The sequence below is a fragment of the Aotus nancymaae genome, unplaced genomic scaffold (assembly GCF_030222135.1).
Source record: "Aotus nancymaae isolate 86718 unplaced genomic scaffold, 86718_ANA_hifiasm-v0.15.2.pri h1tg000108l, whole genome shotgun sequence".
In the NCBI taxonomy this organism is placed as follows: Eukaryota; Metazoa; Chordata; class Mammalia; order Primates; family Aotidae; genus Aotus; species Aotus nancymaae.
In genome coordinates this window covers 9,715,913-9,735,549 of record NW_026988523.1, presented here as the reverse complement: position 1 = coordinate 9,735,549, position 19,637 = coordinate 9,715,913, and the positions used below count along the sequence as shown (strand labels likewise).

Sequence of the window (19,637 nt, the reverse complement as noted above, 5' to 3'; positions counted from 1 at the left end):
GTGATTCTCATACCACCTGGAGAGAGGCACTAGGGGAAGAGGATGCATTGTTCTGTGTGGTATACATCAGAGCTGCTACTTGGGTTGGGAATGTGGTTATCAGACAGAATGGAGGGAGCCAATGCTATATTTCCATCTTTCCCAGTTTTCTCAAAGGGTAATTCCAGACCATAAGATGCAGCGTATGGGAAATTCTCCTGATGTCTGCAGCAGTGTTGGCAAAGAGGAGCCCCCTTAGCAGGCCTTTGCCCCATGCAAAGACTGCAGTTCCTCTTACGAACAAGACCTTTTTAACTACTCTCCCCATTGTGGGAAATCCAGGTTTTAGGACCCATGTTAGCCCTCACACCCAGGGAGAAAAAAGGTGGTGGGAGTGCAGTGAGATAACTCTCGGGGATAGTTTGAGCTCACTTCTCATTTACTTTCTCTCTCTCAAATACCTGTCACACCCCAGTCAACACACGCGCTCATTCACTTGTGTAACTTGTGTATCTATCAATCAACCAGCTTCCCACACAGCACTATCCCCACTTCATGGACACTCTTGTGTCATGCAAATAGCAATTAAAAAGAAAAATCCAGGCAACCCAGAAAACTATACTCTTTTTTTTTCTCTTTGCTCTCACTTTTTTCCCCTAAAAAAGACCTTTTCCAAAAATATATTAAACCAGGTAAATGTTTACTTAGATGTTCAGGTGGCTGGAGCAGATTGACAAGGAAAACAATCACAAAATAAATAATTTTGTTTTGTTTTTGTCATTTTTTTTTTTTAAAAAAAGAACATTTTCCTACACATTGTCTCTCTCTAACTTGACAGACTTGCTTTCTTGGACAGAGAGATGCTGCTGGAAAAGGAGCTCTGAAAGGACCAGAAGGGGAACTGGGAACAATCCAGGGCCCCGAAACTTGGTGGGGGAAAGAGGCAGCAGAGAGGGAGGAGGGAGGGAGGGGAGCAAGGAGGCCGCTGCCTGCCCTTGGCGCTGGTTCCTCTGCTGGTTGTACTTCTCGTGTTTCTCCCAGTCAGCGTCTGGGAGGGCAAAGAGGAGGCAGCATACAGAAGTAAGAACCAATGTCAGGATTCACAAAACAACAACATTTTAAGAAATCTGGTTAAAAAGAATACAAAAGTGACTCCACAGAGGGAGAGGAAGAGCTCCGACCCCGCCCATGGTTGTCCCCTCTTGCTTTCTTGAATGACAAGAATCACTTTTAAGGACTTTTTGTCTGTTTCATGGTTCAGCTGGTTCTTTTTCTTAATCTCTTCCTTGACTCCTTCATTCAACTGCATTCATTTTAGAAAGCACTGATCAACTTTACAGAGCCGAGGCTGCCGAGTCGTAGCCTCCCTGTGCCTCTGTGTGTGTGTGTGTGTGTGTGTGTGTGTACGCGCACACGCATGCGCACACAGTAACTATTTCTCTCTCGCCTGCTTCAGCCCCAAGCCTCGAGGTCCCAGCTGCTGGATGCTGAAAGTCTCGTAGGAGCACACCCTGTTGGCACTAAGGTGAGGGCTTGGATTATCTTTGTACCCCAGATTCATGGATCCCCTCCTTGCCCTATGCTGAAGTGGGCCTCCCATTAGCTACAGAGTTTGCCGGTCTCATATTCCACAGGGTTTGGCAGCTTAGAATTGAAAGCCCTCAGGGAGGACTGGATCCTGCCCACCTCATTGTTGGCCAGCTTGAGCCGATGCCGGAGCAAGCAGGAGAAAAGGTCAAGTCGGACTTTGCCAGGTGGAGAAAGCTGGTTCACCCGGTCCCTGAGCTCAATGAGCTGCAAGAGTGCAGAGTCCTGGGAACCTTGAGTATACGGGTAGTCCAGCTGGAGAATCAGGTCCCGGATAGCATCTGGGTCAAAGGGTAGGCTGTAGCCAAAGACCTGCAAGGTGTTAATTTTCATGTAGCCCAAATTCTTAGAGGGATCAGTCATCTCCAGGGGCTCGTAGTAGATTGTCTCATTGGAGCTGTCATCCAGGGACTTGATTCGGCTCCGTAGGTAAACATGAACTGTCTCAAAGAAAGTCTTCCACCTGTTCCCCAAGGTGATAGTCCAGTTTTGGCACTGGGCAGCCGCATCCACGTTAGTCCTTTCCCAGTCAGGAAAGCTGCCCTCATTCACAGGCATGAACCAGCTCTCAGAGTGGCTGCCCCCAAAGGGGTTGACGTAGATGGCCATGACAGGCTCCAGGGTGCTGTTCTTGGTGAGACAGATCTGCAAGGACAAGGCCAACATCACGTGCACCAGCCCAGGCTTGTACTTGTTGCTCTTCAGGGTGAGCAGCATGCGCTTCCTCCAGGAAGGGTCAAACCAGCTGCCCAGCCGCATGTCGTTGCTGATGAAGATGGAGTGTACCTCAATGCGGCTATCCTGCTTCTGCAGCAGATACTTCAGCTCCAGGTCCTGCAGGTCTGTCTCCAGCCCGAGAAAGTTCTCCAGGGACTCGGCCACCTCTGGCCGGCACAGCCCCTGGGCCAGCACATAGCCCGGGTTGCAGCTCCCGCAGCGTGTGCTGTTGTCCGGAGCACAGCGAGCACATGCGGGCCCTTCGCCCAAGGCACATGGAATGGGGCCCTGGCAGGAAGACTGGTCATAGGGGCAGGTGCAGCTGTGGCTCTGTTCCAAGAAAGTGCCAGGAAAGGTGCTTTCCCCACAGTAGAGGAGGGACTGGATTCGGTTCCACCAGTAGGACAAGGACCTTGGGGAGCAGAGATAAAAGTGAAGAAAGAGTCAAAAGAAGTCACACACTGACTGTAAGGCCAGTCGCCTCGCTAGGAGCACAGACGCACCCCCCCCTTTTTTTTTTTTCAAAAGCTCAGACAAGCCCGCCGGACAAGCTCAGGCAAGCTCAGACACACTCAGGCTTGTTCCCTTCTCCCATGCTCACACAGCCTGACCTTCCCTTAAAACAGCCCAGTATGCAAACAAGGTGCTATAACCCTAGCCTCTTAACAGCCAATAGCAGCCGAGTCTTAACAACCAATAGCAATCGAGTCCTAACAACCAATAGCAGCCGAGTCTTAATAACCAATAGCCGCTGAGTCTTAACAGCCAATAGCAGCCGAGTCTTAACAACCAATAGCAGTCGAGTCCTAACAACCAATAGCAGCCAAGTCTTAATAACCAATAGCAGCTGAGTCTTAACAGCCAATAGCAGCCGAGTCTTAACAACCAATAGCAGCCGAGTAATTCCAACCAACAACAAGCCAAGTCCTAGGTAAAGGCTTGTAACTTACCCAATAGCAGTCCTGCTCTCCCACAACCAATCAAGCTGTTTTACTCCCTATAAAAACCCATGTCAAAGAGACGTCTGTGCGACTTCTCCGGCTCCACCTGTCAGACTGCAGAACCTCACCCGGGAGTCTGAATAAATTCCTTTGCATTGGATTATTTTTGTGCTGGCCTCAGTTTCTTCATTTTATCCTCGGCGAGAACAGACCTTACACTGACACCCTCCCTAAGGGCAGCAAGACATTGACCACTAGGCGTGGAAGGCAATGAGGAAGGTAAAATCCCTGAGATCTCTGAGTGGAGGAAACTCTACCGTGCTGCTTTGGACGGATTGAGCAAAGTCTAGTCTAGAGCTCCGTGTCTGATGGGTCAGCACCGGAAATTCTGGACGCCAAACTTGTGCTGAGAGCAACCAGGCTCATCTCTCCCAAGTCCTACCTCATTCTCTTATCCAAAAACCTACAGAAGATCTCCAGCAGCTTTTGTGTCAAATCAAAGTCTTCTAAATAAGATGGCTCTTCAAACCTTCTAACTAATTGCCAACTTCCATTCCCTTCAAGGTTTCTGTCCTTTCTGTTCCCTCTGTTCCTCTCACTCCTCCACCAAGAGCAGAAATTTTCTATGGCTAATTCTCTTACAATTTTGATTCTAGCTCATATGTTACTTCTTCAAAGAAGTCTTCCCTGATGTCCCTGCCAAACGAACCACTGCACTCACTCTCCATCACATTCCCCTGTTTTATTCAATCCATGACAATTCTCAGTATCTGCAATTACTGTATATTTATTGTTTACTTGTTTATACACTGCTTCCCTGTTAATAAATGCCATGACAGCAAGAACACTGTCTTAGATACCAACAGCTTCTCAGACATGAGAATTGTTTCTGTGCATGGCACGCATTTAATAATTATTTGTTGAATGAAGAATAAATGAACCTCTCTCAAAACTCCTTCTTTGTATGCTTCCCTTCTCACCTGTGCCTCTGTTAGAGCCGCATCGCTGGGTGGCTGACTACGAAGGCAGCCTCCTTTGCCTGGAAGACTGTCCCACCACACGTGGTATACCAGATCATTTCCCCCTCTTCCCGCACAATGTGGCCAAGACTTTCTTCTCCACAGAAGCTTTCCTTTCTGGGTTTTACCTCTAGGAGACTATCCCTTTATGTTCCACCACCATAAATTTAAGTGGTTGCCACATAGTTATAATTTTCTAGTTTTTATGTTTCTGTTTGTTAAATCTTTCCAATTCGCTAATACCCCTGCAGCTTAATAGTAAGGCATGCAATATGGGATCAAAAACTTGCCAAATAAATCAATGAATGAGTGGGTGAACAAATGGATGCCTGTAATGATACAGCCTCACTCTATCCCTAAGGGTGCAGGTCTCCACTTTCTTTCCTCCTGTGACCCGGAGCAGAGTCACTTGTTTGACACAATGCAATGCCTGTGTTTTTCATCAGATGCAGCTGCTAGATGAAATTTAACTCCATCCCTTTCTTTTCTAAGACTTACTAAAATGGAAATCAGTAAATGAGAATTAGAGTATTACTAAGATAACATTTGAATCAACTGTAATTTAGATAAAAGTAAAATCAGCCTATCTTTTTTTCTCTCACTTCAGACACAACTCACAACTGAGAATGGCATGCGTGCGTAGGTGGAGATAACCGGAAGGCTATGTGTGAGTCACCATTCCTCTCAGATCCCCCACATTGGACAGAGGGCTGTCCTTGGCCTATGCAGCTGTTGGAGGAGGTGCTGAGCTCTGGCTCTGGCAGCTGGGGGCTGCTCACCTCTCCTTGGGCAGGCGGAAGCGAGGCTGCCGATGGCAGCGCTTGCAGAGGTTGAAGAGCCGGCGGACGATCCGATGGGTCTTTTTGAACAGCACTTTCAAGCTAGCTCCCAGCTGCTGATAGCGGTGCTGAAGGCTCGTGTCCATGGCCCAGAATTGGGAGATAGCTGTGGAGTTCAGGAACCGGTCATCGGGTAGCCTTTTCAGCAGGGCCTGGAATTCTTCTGTGGACAAGAACACAGGACCTGAGCTGAGGGGCCACTATGCAGAGCCCTGGTAAGGGCAGGTGGACCTGCCCAGATCCAGGGTTCTTCAGAGTTACCGCGTGAGGAAGGAGGCTGCACATCCATTCTCCCAGGTGCCTTTTTTAAATCAACACCTTTATTGAGAAATAATTAACATGTCTTAAAATATGGCCTCAGGCATTTTCTCATCTTTTTCACCCCTATGCCTCAGAGGGGCCAGAGTTCCTGCTATTCCTAATGACCTTGGATGTGGCTCTTTCCCCCTTTATACTTCCTTCTGAGTCATTCACAACACTATCTCAAGGCCAACCTCTTCAATAACACCACAACACCCATAGGGCACACGTGGGGCCCTCATGAAGAGTGTGCACCCAGACTGGCAAATGTGGGCACAGAGAAGATGCAGCACCCAGCTCAGAAATCTTTCTAGAAATCCTTCAGTCCGAGACCAGCCTCTCCCATCCATGTCATCCTCTCTGACTCTCTAAGATACTCTTCTTCTCTTTTTAGCTTCAGCTCCTGGGCAGATAGCCATTCTTTCCTACAGCGAATTCAGAAGCAACCTGCCTTCTGCTTCTAAGCTCCTGCTGAGTCTAGGTTCTCCTTAGAGCTTCCTGAGCACCCCATGGCTCTGAAATCATGCTTAGGTTTCTGTGCATTGCTCTGCTTTTCCTTGGGACCTGCAGCTACCAGGTATCCCGGTGGAGGTCTAGATAACTCTTATTTCTTTATTAACAGTAACTCATAGTAGTGAAGGCCCAAAGTCATGTTATGGACCATATCCCACACCCATAGCCCAAAGCATGGGGCTGGGGGGACTGGAATGCGATTGTCTCCTTAGCTACTAAATGCCTTGTCCAGGACTTAAAATGGCAACCCCTGAGGCCTCGGCTCATTTTGGTTTCTCATGTACCTGGTTCCTCCTTTCCCCAGAAGACTGGAGAATCATGCCTAGTAATGGCACTAACATCTATGTGCACAGTTAAAACATTTGAGTGTATGGAAGAACATGGAGAATAAAAAGGTAACTCTCACGTGTCTGCCACTAGCTTTTGACATTTTGCCATATTGGCTTCAGATTTTTTATTCTTTAAGAAATAAAGCAAACCAAATGTACTGCATGTGAGGGACCTAAACTAGCCTTTCTCTCTATCCAGAGGTAACCACTCTCTTGATGTTTTCTTTTCCATTATCACATATTTTTTAAACAAATGTAGTTATCCATAAAAATATTGTGTATTGGGTATCCTGTTTGTAAACATTACATAAATAGTATTAAATATGTATTACATTTAATAAATTATAGTGTTACATGAAGACATCATATATATATATATAATGAAACCTTTTTGTCTTGCTTTGTTTTATTCAAAATTATGTTTTTGAACTATATCCACATTCATTTGGTGTTGAAATGTACAAATATACCATGCAGAGTTCTTTATACATTGAGTTCATCTACATTATGTCATATAAACCCATCCTCCCTCTTTTTCGGATGAGGAAACTGAGACCTTGAGAAGCTGCATGGCTAATCCAAGGTCATAAAGCTTGTCAAATCAGGCCAGGATGTAAAACCAGTTCTCTTGAATCTGGGTCTCAAGGTAACTGATATCAACTTTAACAGCAACAAACAATGACTGAATTGTATTGGATATCATCTAGAACCATTCTACGTACTTCATTATTCAGTAAATATTTACAGTGCACCTTATGGGCAAGCATTGCTCTAGGCACTGTGGAATCACAAGCAAACAAGACAAACAAGGTCTATGTCCTTAGTTACATTTATCCTAGCTTATTAAGTCCTTAAAACACAACTATGGAAATGGAAATATTACCTATGTCCTAGAAAAATGTGAAACCACTTGAGCCTCAGGGTGGTGACATAGCCTGCTTGAGGTCACAGAGACAGTAAGTGCCATGTCAGGATCCCCATGAAGATGCTCAGCTCTCAAGTTGTGTTCTCCCCATGTTCTTGCTCTGCACCTCACAGCCACCTCTCATTGACAGGGAGGAATTCTGGGTCAGCTGGCTGCTCACCTGACTCCTCGAACTGCCGGTTGTGAGTGGCCCAGGAGTCCTGGATCTGCAGCAGGCTGTCCTCCATGGCCTGGATGTCTGCACCAGGGCAGTTGCATTCAGGGAAGGTGGGGCTGCACTTGCACCAGCAGTCATTCTCCTTGCAGACAAGCTCACCTTCAGAGCTGCACGTGATGTAGCTGAGTGCTGCGGTTACAAAGCGCTCACGCAGGTACTCAGGCAGCAGCACCTGAAGGCCTGGGGAAAGGATGTGTCAAGGAATCTCTGGGCAGAACGAGTGAGGACTCAGTTTCCCACACCCAAGGCTGCAGGAACCTCAGCTGAGGTTCTGCTGACTTGTGTATTCTGGGCCCAAGCATGGTCACCCCAGGGCCTGATCCTGCTGAGCTGGTTGAGAGAGAAGGCTACTGCTGCCCCAGTGACAGATGGGGGAGGATCTGAAAATGCAGATGGGAATATCAAAGCCCAAGGCTTAGCCAAACCCCTCACATCAGCCAAATTGAGAGTGTGCATATCATAAGAACAGGCTTATTGGCTACACATCAGCATTTCTGGGATGGAAACGGGAAGATGTTTCAGATAAAAGAAGAGCTTACAGCCCTCTTGGGAGAGGAAACAAGGCTTGATGGGCTTTTTGCCCTGCCTCCTATAGCCATCTTGTTTATAGCTTAACTAAGATTAGCAGTAGGCATCCTAGGACATTATTGAATTCTGATCCTTCTGGGCCTCCCACCCCAGTCCTGATGACCAAGGAAGCTGTCCTGGTTAAGAGATAGGAACAGATACTGTAGATACACAGTGTCCAGGTACTATGCTGAGTACTTTTTATATATGATTGCAAACACCATTTGTGCTTAAACTGAAGTTTTTATAGGTAAGGAAATCCAATCCCTAAGACCACAGTGACCTGCCCAAATCACAGCACTCATAGAATCTGCTTAGTGTCAGATCCTGTCCTTGTCTCATCAGCTAATACTATATAACTGGGACTGGGTGTCCTATTTCAATAGGATCTAACTCTTAAGAAGATTTGAAGGTGGGATGGTGGTCAATGCCCTGAGATCAGTCAAGCCTGGATAGATATGAATGACTCTCAGCTCTCTTCCAATTAGCTTCTGATCTTAGATATAATGCAGTAAACTGCTCTAAGCTTCAATTTTCTTGCCCATCTGCAGTGACTGTCAGTTTACCTATATCAGAACACACTACTAGCTGGCTTCAAGCCACTCGTAAGACGGCAGTTGGAAGCTTACCAAAGCATGAACAAAGGGTAGGCATGCCTTTGGATGCAGTCTGGGCTGTGTTCGAGGTCAGATCTGCGGGAGGCTCTCCCAGTAGAAACATTGTGAGATTTTTGTGCCAGGAAAGTGAGGAATATGAGAACTTCTGGATATGATGAGCTCCTCTCTCCCCAAACGTCTGCCAGCTCTTTATTTTTAGGCCCTTGACCTTGTCCTTGGCAGGAAATCAGAGAACTCGAAGTATGTATCCTAGTCTCAGCAGACCTCAAAATGTAACTTAAAATTGCCAGCAGCAGTGGGTGTTTGTTATTCTCTCTTGAGGTCTACCTCCAATCCTGAACTGATCCTAAATTTCCCTTTCTTGGCACTGTGCCTACTGTGGCATTTGAGCGGTTCTCCCCACACACCCCGTCCACATGCTTGCTTTCCACACTCACCCTCTCCCAGTCCTTCCCTTTCACCTCCCCCATTGCTTCCCTCCTCCTCACCAGAACACTTCCCATGCTATAAAATAAGTGCCCCGAGAAATGTCTGCATGAGTGATGGGCTATAAAATTAAACAGCATAAACTATTCCAAATGAACAACTAGACATTTTGAACTTCACTCACTGCTACTTTCCAGACACAAAGCCAGCCCATCCAGGGACAGCGGTGAAGAGGAATGCTAATTGCCCTAGGTAGCTCTAAATAAAGCAGTTTTCAGTCCTCTTTCTTACATATTTCTTAATTCCTAAAGCATTGTTGGGTCGCATTTGACTCAGGTTGCCTAGAATTTGTAATCATAGATCCTGGCTGAGGGTTATTGATTTTGTAATGCTGAGACAATAATATCTTAAACAGAGTAGAATTTAGTTGGCCTTAAGAAAATAAACTTCCCACTGAATCAGTTTGCGTAGCCCAGCCCCCAGGATGCCTGTGGGGAACAGAGAGCAAGAGATGCATGTCTCCCCTTATCCCCCAGCCTCCAGAGTTAATGTGGTTTTTTTCTTTTCTTTCACAGTTTTGCTTGTTCTGTCTCAAATCAAGAGTCTTATTCTTCTCAAACTCATCTTCTGACTTTGAATCGCCCATGTGCAAGATCACAGGCAAATAACAGAAAGCAGGGGCCACTCTCAGACTGTGGTTCCAGTAAGCAGTGGTCCCCCACTTTGTATAGCTCTTAGTTGAGCCAGAGATGGGAGTCTAATAACCTCTCCGTAAAGGCCAGCTATTCCTCAATGTGTCTTTAGGATAAAGCCAAGGGCTTTCTGGGAAATGAAGATCGTTGAACTAGGTAAAGGTTTATAAGGATGTAGGTATGCTGTTCCTTATAGAATTGTCACAGAGGACTTGAGGAGGAATGTTATGTGGGATGACTGAGGTGTCTGGGGTACAGGGAAAACCATATCAGAGAGTTTTTTAAAAGAGTAATGGAAAGTTGTTAAATACAGCTCCCAGAACTTGCGGTAGTTCTTAAGAGAGGTTTAACCGAATGGAACAGGCAGAAGGTTTCCTGCTATTTGGTGATCTAGGTTTTTTTAATCAGGTGCGAAAGCAATGGAAACCATCACAGTGCTGCTTACCGAGTAACTGTACTTTGTTCTCCGGACTCTGGACCAGGACAGAACTGACTGAGTCCAGATTGTCATAGTTGCTGCAGCCCAGAGGACCGGTCCTGGTCTCGGTGACCTAGAGAAGGAAGGAGTATGTTGTGGGTTTAGATAACAAGTGGAGACTCTCTTTCTATTTCCCTTCTCCAGCTGCTCAATCTCAGGCTCCACATCCTGTCCTCAACCAGCTAAAGAAGTGATTTGTGCCTTTTTGTACTCCAGAGGTATAAAGTCACTTTTCTTCCTTGTCCTGAGGCAGTGAGTGTCTGTTACATATGGCTGGCAGCAGCAGTTGTATGTAAGTAGGAACTTTTCAGAGAGAGTCAAAGGGAATTTGTGTCTGGAAAGGCGGAGAATGCTGGAGGAGTGAAACCTTAAGCTGGAGTCACCCCTTCTCCCCCCAGAGGAAGGCAAGAGGCCATACGTGGTCCGTTTCAGGCTGCTGGCAAGCCCAGCTGCATCCACTTGATGTGGTACTCACAGACTCCATGGATCCTAAAGGGGAAAAGCACTAGAGAAATGAGTTATGAGTATTAGTATTAGTATTAAACATTTACATCCCACCTCGGCACTGAGACGTCCTTAGAGAAAATCAGCCATGGGCTTACTGCATATTTTAATAAGTGTATTAAATATATATAAACTCTTATAGCCATGTAATATTCCAAAACACCGTAGAGTCATTTTAAAATATTATAAAGTTGGCCCATCAGTTTTCCCTGATGTTTAAAGTATAAGATGAAAAATGGGGAGCTTTAAATGCACTGAAATAATTATGTAATAAGAATGATGGGGACCCAAGGCCCTTTCTTCTCGGGATCTCCGAAGGCTTTGCCAACAATCAATCAACCAGTCAACGAGTATTTATTGAGCAACCACTGTTTAATTCCATACAATTCTTCAAGCATTTATAGTGAGCCTTTCTTGAAGTTCATTGTGGAAGCCCACTCTGATACCTCTGACCTCCTCTTCCGGCTTCAGGCCCCACTGCTTTTCAGCAGGCACAGGAGTTGCAGTTTTGCATCCCATTCTGCAAGTACGTGATCCATGTCTGGATCCCACACACTACAGGCTCCAAAGGGGGAAGCTTATATTTATTTTGCTCACCATGTTGTCGACAGCAATTAACACAGTTTCTGGCACATAGTAGGAACTCAATAAACAAGAGAATGCATGTATAATATGTTCCAGGCTTTTCGGGGTAGAGAGGTGTGTGCAACAATGTACACATTGCGTACTGCATCCTCCAGGAGGTCACAACCTGTTGAGGAGGCAGGTGCATACACAGCTGACTGATAGACATCCAAGTCACTGTAGAAACCCTGATCATGGTGAGCTCTAAGGAAGCACAGCTCTAAATGAAGGGAAACGAGAGGAAGTAGCCGAGAAGACACCATCTGTGTTGGTCCCCAAGGAGAAGTAGGGAGTGGACAGGTGGGAAGATGGGAAAAGGAGAAGGGATAGTGTGATCTCTGCAGCACATGGGCTTGGAAATGCGTAGTGCGTGCGTCTAGCACCCGGCTTATTACCATGGTGAATATCAAAGGGTAAGGGCCATTCTTCAAGAGAGTTTAGTAGACCTAGGTTTAAAAAAGGCACATGGAACAGAGTGATAAAGTGAGAGACTGTGTGATGCTGAGCAAAAACAATCGGGAGAGAGACAGGAGGGATTCCTGTAGCTTGAAATAGTCCACGAAGGCTTTATGAAGGAAGTAAGCAAGCCACGATTTGGTTTTAAAGGATGAGTAGGGGTGGCAGGGCAGGAAGAGGAAATTGAAGAAAGAAGGGTAACTCCACACAAATACTAAGGGGCAGCAATAGACACAGAATGTGAGAGGCAGCGGGGAGAACTAGACCAGGGCCGCGACAGGGGCAGGGACAGCTTCTCTACCGTTTTCCAAATTCTTCCTCCAAGAGCATCCCACTTAACTTCCCCGAGAACTCTCTGGGTCAAACTCATTACTATCACTCTCCAAGGAGGAAAGTAAGGTTCAGAGAGTTACAGTCCTTGAGACCACAGAGCTGTTGAGTAGCAGAAACAGGATTCTAACTTTAGAGTCCTCAGACTCCAGTTCAATATCCTTTTACCTCCTGAGCAGGCAGGTCAAAAGACTACAGAAAATAAAGTGAGTCTAAACCTTTACATGCCATCACTGTCAAACACAAGTATTCTAAACAGACCGGTCCACCCAACATGTTTTAGTGATCTGTTCTCGTCTCAAAATGTTAACATTGAGCAAAACAAATTGTACAGACTTCAGATCAGTTTGACTATCCTCATAATGCAGATTAGGAAACCAAGGCCCAGGTAAGTTAAATGATTTATTCCAGGTCATACAGTCACCTGCAAGGATAAGATTTATTTGGCTCATTCATTCATTCTTTTACTCACTCACTTTTTCATTTAACCAATATTCAAGGAGCATTTGGAACTCACAGATGAATAAGACATAGTCATGGCCAGTAAAAGCTTAGAGACAAGTGGAAATGTATGTAAATAACCTCAGTGTTCTGGCTGTAACACATGAGCCTGTCCCCTCCACATGTGGACACAGGTGCTGAATCATGTTTCTTTATTGGGTGAGTGGGTGATTGGCTACTGGTCAGACTGGCCAGGGGAAGCAGAGGCAGCCATATTTCAAGGCAAAGTCTTCACTTTCTATATGGTGTAAAATTCCCCATATAAAGAGCCATGGCCAATAACCGTCCCAGCTACTCTGGGGAAGTTTGCCCCTCTAGGGTAGGGTAGGCTGATGGACAGAGGTGGGACACAGGGATATGGTATTTGGAGGCTTGCCTGTCCCTGCCTATAGGAAGGCTGGCCACTCCATCACCATTGGGTTTTTCACCGGCTTTTCCATCCACTTACTCCTGACTTGGTCACTCACCAACCAGGTCCAGGAAAGAAGGAAGCTAACAAGCCTTAAGTGGGAGCAAGACGTGACCCAAAGAGGAGGACAGGCTGGAGAACAGCCACGATAAGAGCTTTCCTTTCCTCCCCCTTCGCCCTCCCCCTTCTCCCTCCCCCATCCCTACCAGCCACCAATGCATCTGCCTCCCCCCCACCACCAGCATCTTGTTCATCATGCTGGGCTGTCTTTGATGCAGTTTTCTGAACTTTACTTTGCTGCTTCTAAAGGTCAGTTCCACAAGCGGACAATCAATTAGGTAAGTCGTTGAAAGGGTGTGAGTAGCTTCACTTTAGTTGTGGCACAAGGATGGGAACGAGGAACAGACAAAGATCATGATCCTTACGCTCATTTCCTGTTAGAAAGAAGGACCTGAAGAGTGAGGAAGGCCCACTCAAGTTTCACTAGTTCCCAAAGTCACAGTGCTTTTCATTGCTATTCTGCTCTGAGACTCTCTCCTCCCCTCAGAAGTAAGGAGGTGAAAAGAATAGAGGGAGCTGGAGGGGTCCCCTTGCAGTTATCGCCTGAGTACTGACTTGAGTAAGCAGAATAGCCTGAGACCCCCTCAACCCCTCGCCCCAACGTGAGGAAAACCCCAGCATCTCTGCAGGATTGTTCAAGAGAAGCCTGCACTTTTCTCTGTAGAAGAGGCAGACAGCTTCGGCAGATTATAAAGAAGGCCTATCCAGGTAATGGAGAGTGCAGTTCACTCAGGCACACGCTGTTCAAAGAGTGCCTCAGATAAGCTTTCAGAAAGGGCAAATAATTGTGTGCTAATTGGTATGTTGACAGAGACCATCCTGCCTTGAGAAAGCCCTGATGGATCTCAGGTTCGTTAGCACATCCAATTTTCCATAAATACCAGATCATGCAAACCCTCATTCCTGCCAGCCTGCTCTCCCTACCCTCCACCCTCCACTTCCAGGCTGCTCTTGTCCTACCTAAGGGGACACCTGCAAACTAAGAGCAGAGTGAAATGGGCTTCTAATTGTGAGCAATCGGACTGGGCTGGGAGAACAGAGCTGACGGTGTGTGTGCTTAAAAGAGCTGCAAACTGAATCCTAGGCGGCTGCAGCAAGGAATTCAGACAAGTCACTTTTAAGGAGGCTTTGTGAGAAACTCCCTTCTGTTAGTTTGTGGGCATGTCAAGCCCCCCACCCCAAGTCCTTCCTCAGCCTTCAACTAAATAGTGGGTGAGCTGTACTTTAGAAACAAGCCCTTTCTCTCCTTTGTGGCTCTAATCCCCTCTGGGGAATTATGGTATACAACCCTTCACAGTGTGCAAAATGTTTGCATGTGCCCTGTATCATTTGGTGGCATCCCAACCCTCTGGTAGAGTCAAGAGTGATATTCACAATATTTAGCAGCAGGTAGAACAGAAGCGCACTGACTCATCCGAAGGGATGGCAGCCCTAGTACCAGGGCCGGGTTCTAGAGGCCTCCTGAGGTATATTCTCCCTTTGGTTACCTTCAGAAAGAACTGTGGAGGCTGCAGGGGAGGAGTAAATGTGGCTAAGGCAGCACATGGGGTTTGGAGTGAAGACTATTTACCAGCCTATAGAAGTGTTTCAATATGTTAAAACCTCATGTAACCACATCAGCTGAATGTAAGCCCTGTGTGCAGGTGAGTCAGACAGTTAGTAATATGTATCATGGATGAGAGAAATAGGGTTCAGTGACTTCTCAAGGTCATAGAAACAGCATCAAGGCCAAAACCAATCCCAAGTCTTCTTACTTGAGTAAGTTTGTTTCCCACTAAACCATGCAGTCTGCCTTCACCTCTCAAGCGTTTTATGAAACATCTCGCCACATGTCGGATGACACTCTAAAGGGACCTGGAGCTGTGTACCTGCCACAGAGTCTCGGCTGCTCTAAGACCTACTGTCATGGAGGGTGTATGTGTCAGGAGGGAGATAGGCATGTAAACACCCTCAATGTAACATGACAAATTCTGCAATAGAGGTATGTGGCGATCCGGGTAAACCTTTCAACAGATGGGGGATGTTCAGTGAGGTCTTAGAGGAACATAATAAATAAACAAAAAGGTGCATATATCCATCTTGGAAGAATTTGCTAAGAAAGGGCAGTAAGTGCACAGCTGCTTAGGAAAACAAGAAACAGGCAGATATGCTGGAGAACTTTTCCTCCACCAGAGCAGAGCAGGTAAGCAGAATCCCTCATCCCAACTCCAGCCACCTCTCTCAAGAGTAATGAACGTGCTGGAAGCCAGCTGCTGAGGCATACTCAGTAGGGGGAGGTAGCTGGCAGGTGTCATAGCACCAGCAAAGGAGTGGTAGCTAGCCAGGATGTGCTGTGGTGTGTATCCAGGCTATTGGCCTTTGCTATATGGATCTGTGAGTACTAAATGTATGAGAGCAAGGAAATGTTCCCGGGCAGAGAATCTTACTGCTGGGGCAAAAGGGGCAGGTCAATCTCATAAAGTGAGCAGAACTGTGGGGTGGGATGCCAACACACACCTTTGCTCCTTAGTCTAGCAATGGGTCCTTGAACAGGCCACATCAGGTCTCTAGACCTTGCTAACTTATGTAAATATGAAAACTTGGAGAGATGAAGGTAGGAAAAAAACACAAAATCATCCTTGTTTTCTCATGGTTTTCTTCCTAGGGGGAGAACCCATTGTACTCCCAGACAGAAAAAAAATCCCAGGTCAGTCAACCCAGTGGAAGCTGAATATTGATCTCACTTTCAATGTGTTCTTGAAGAGTCTTCAAAAAGTGGCTTCCAAGGATGGTGGCCTCTTTTGAGGAGATGGGCAGTGGCTCTAATTCTGGAAAGTATATTCATAGGCACTATATTAAATGTAGTTTGGGTATCTAGCCCCCTTTCAGATCACCACCCACAGACTTTGCTTAAGGGGTGGGTCCAGTAAGCCACAGTTGAGACTATGCAAGCCCCACTCTTTGTATTAAACTAAGGGTAGAATCTGAACCAGATTCTTTCTCAACAGAATTGAAAACTATGATACTGAAAGAAAAAAAATTAAAGGTGACCATAAATACTCACAAAATTCAAATAATAAATCAAAATTATCAAGCACCTAAAATATGTCAGGAACCGGGAACACAGCCATGAACAAAGGAGTGATCTCTGCCATGGTGGCATTGGCCAAGAGATAAAACAAAAAGATAATATTCAGCAGGGTCAGAGTCAACGCCACAGCAAGCCAAAATTACATGTAACTTGAAGTCATCGAGGTACAGAAAAGTATAGAATAAATAGCTAAAAGATCTCCAACTAGGGAAGAGGGGAGATGAAGCAGATGGAGATGAAAAAGCAGTGACATGTATTTCAACAAAAAACAAAAGGAATAACCTGGGAGGATGACCACACTTGTACAAGTTCCATGTGCCTAGATTAGATTTAGTGCCCAGTCCTTGGAGAGCTGTGACATTTTTCACCAGAGTTCTCTTAATAACTATTTTTATACTCAAGCCACCTTGAGTAGATTTCTGTTTCTTTTCAACTATGCATGCTTATATGTACTTGCATACACACTGAACAGAAGAGCCTAATCTATGTAGAAAATTCCATGTCCAGGGACTCATTCATTAATTCAGTAAACCTTTACCCATTACCCATAGTGTGGCAAGCTCTATACTCTTACTGGGAATCAAAGCTGAACAAGACCCAGCCTCTTCCACAAGGACCTCACTGTCTCATGTGGATGTCACTGTGTTAGCTGACATACGCTCAGTTTTATAGTTCAAATGATATGCCGTATAAAAGAGGCATGTGTTTGAAACCCTAAAGCGGGGCACTTAGCTACCTTGGGAGTTAGGAAAGGCTTCACCAAAGAGTTACCTTTTTAAACTGAGCAAAGAAGGGTGAGGAAGAGCCATTCAGGTGAACAGACAAGCATTACCAGTAAAGCAAACAGCAAGTGCCAGGAAAGTGAGATATGAGAACATGGCATATTTGAGTTAAGCCTGATATTTAGATATGACTGGGTTACACAATATGAATGGAAGTTGAAGAGTAGAGGGGGGAACACGGGGGTGGAGAAAGTGCCAAAGGACTGATTAAAAATTAAGCTAGAAAGATAGCAGAGGCAGATTTTCAATAGTCGCATAGTTCTGTTAAGAACAGGAATTAATCTTTTTCACGCTCCCACAGTGCTATGGTTAATGCTATCTACACTTTCTTATCAAACCTCATGGAAAACGTCTAGATAGAAACTGTTCTAATTGTACAACAGTTTTAGGAGGCATGAACTGAGGTTCTGAGAAGGTTGGCAACTTGTTCAAAGCCCCATCACGAGCAATGGCAGAACTGACTCTTGGGTTGGAGTCTGTGTTCTTTCCATTGCATCGCGCTGCCACCCCGGCTGGGGAACGGTAGTTTGGGCTCTGTCCCACGTACAGTTTGGAGCCACTGAAGGATTTTAGGCAGAGAGTAATAGGATACAATATGATATGATGATGGGCACTCACGGTAGCAGCCTACAGGGTGAATCAGGGAAAAGAGACCAGAATAAAAACAGGAAAACCACTTAACAGGATAATGCAAGAAAATCAGGTAAGAGGTGATTAAGTCCTAGATTAAGGAAGTAGTCATGAAGAGGGGACAAAGGGCATGTTGAAGACGTATGCAAGAGAGTGATTATAGTGATGGATCAAGGAATTTAAGAAAATGAGGCCATTAAAGAGTGAAGAAAGTATAAAGTTGGTCAGGTCGAGGAATGGGAAGGAATATTAATGGGATCTTTAGTTGCAGACCCAATGCCTACCTTTCATGTTCTGATATGATCCATTTTCTCCAACTTTGACATTGTCCACTACAGGACTAAATGGGGAGACGGACTTTCACAGAGCTCTGTCTTCTTGGTAAAACATACTCCACGCCACAGTGATTTCTAGGTGGCACTGAGAGCTGGCTGGAGACTCGTGGGACTGGTAATTATAACATGAGACCAGTCAGCACAGCTGTATCAGCTACATTTAGTGATTCATGTACAGGAAGGCATGGACTAGATGGAGAGTTGGATTTAAACAGGATGTATGTGTATACATGATGAAAGATAAAAGAAGAAAGAGAATTAAGAGTAAAAACAAAAATCACATCAGTGATTTTTAAAATCATTTTAAACTGTCTAAGACACTAGTTTCCTACCTCCCTGTTAATGGAAAGTCATCCTCATCTCTTCAACTCTCACTCCAGACTCTGTACATCCCCTCACCTCACCTCTTATCTTCAGTTAACTTCCACTCTGCTCTCTCGATTTCATGATCAGTTCTTAGCAAAATCCCATATAATCTCAACCACTTCTCAAGCGTCCACTTTGCCTTTCAGTTGTAACCTCAGTGTAGCTGACCCTGAGGACATGGTTTCCCCTGTAGCCTTCTCTAGCAGGGGCCATCTCATTTCCCACCCCCCACACTCCTGGGCATGGAATTAAGGAGGGTGCTCCCTTGTGATATCTTGAACAGAGATCTCTAAAGATGTCTAGCTCCTTTGAAGCCAGAACCAGTGGACTCTTAGCACTTACTACCCATCCTTATTGCAGTTTATTTTTCTCATTACTTGCCCTCATTAATTGCCATTAAGTGATTACAGAGGGAATGCAGTTACTAAAAAGATTAGGTTCCAGGACATAGTATTCTTTCTATAATCTCAGTATGAATTATCCCCTACTCATACTTGCTCTAATCTATTCCCCTGATGAACTGTCAAACCTACTTAGACTTTTAGCCTTTAGACCTGACCAACTTCACTTTCTAGCATCAAGGCCTCTTTTCATTCCTTGACTGAATTACATGCCACGGTCCATCACTATAATCACTCCTTTGTGTATACTCTTAACCCTCTTCGCTCTTTTATCTTTCATCATGTAACACATACATCTTGGTTAAATCCAACTCTCCATCTATTCCATGCCTACCTATACATGAACTGCTAAGTGTAGCTGATAAAACTTACAACTATGCTGACCGGTCTCATGTTATAATTATGGCCACTGAAGCGGGCTCTCAGTGCTACCCCCAGAAATCTACTGCATTTATCTAGTCAACCAACACTCTTAACTCTTATTCTCAAAGACCATTTCACAGATTATTTTCCCAACTATTCCCTTTTCTTCCTTTTAGCCAAGGACTTTCCTTCCGTTTCACCTAGGAAATCAAGAAGCAGCAGCCAATCAGAAGAAAACAGCGGCTTCTTCTTACCACGCACCTAACATCCTGCTGCATTTGTCCTTGCGCCCTCTGCATTGCCCCCTGTTACGGAGGATGAAGCACTCAAGCTCCTGGGTAAGAACAACCCCTTTGCTCCCACAAGTGTCTTCTGTCTCTCCTACATCATCACTTTCTCCCTCTCTACAGAGTTATTTTAATTAGTATACCAATATGCTGGAATAGCTCCTATCTTAAAAATAAAAACATACCCTCTCGTGACCCCACATCGCTCCCCAGTTATCACTCATTTTTCCATCTGCCTTTACAGCAAAAGCGTTGTTTCTACTCATATCTGATTCCTAACGTTGCTTCCTTCCTGCAATTCTCTTCACTCAGCCTTTTGCACCCTTCAAATACTGAACCACTCTTCTCCAGATTCCAGTTACTTCCATGTCAC

The 19,637-nt window shown here is 45.4% G+C and overlaps 1 protein-coding gene across 2 annotated transcripts in view; it reads right to left on the bottom strand.

Annotated features, from left to right (window-relative positions):
* Positions 1-662: 662 nt before the first annotated feature.
* The window catches only part of BRINP2 (BMP/retinoic acid inducible neural specific 2), a 110,811-nt gene continuing 91,836 nt past the window's right edge, over positions 663-19,637 (bottom strand). For both annotated transcript variants that reach the window (XM_012444621.2, XM_012444622.3), the window contains exons 5-8: positions 10,114-10,219; positions 7,310-7,546; positions 5,023-5,245; positions 663-2,695 (exon numbers count right to left, since the gene is read on the bottom strand). In XM_012444621.2, coding sequence (XP_012300044.1) covers positions 1,579-2,695; positions 5,023-5,245; positions 7,310-7,546; positions 10,114-10,219 — 1,683 coding nt within the window. In that variant the 3' untranslated portion in view covers positions 663-1,578. The remainder of the gene's footprint in view (positions 2,696-5,022; positions 5,246-7,309; positions 7,547-10,113; positions 10,220-19,637) is intronic.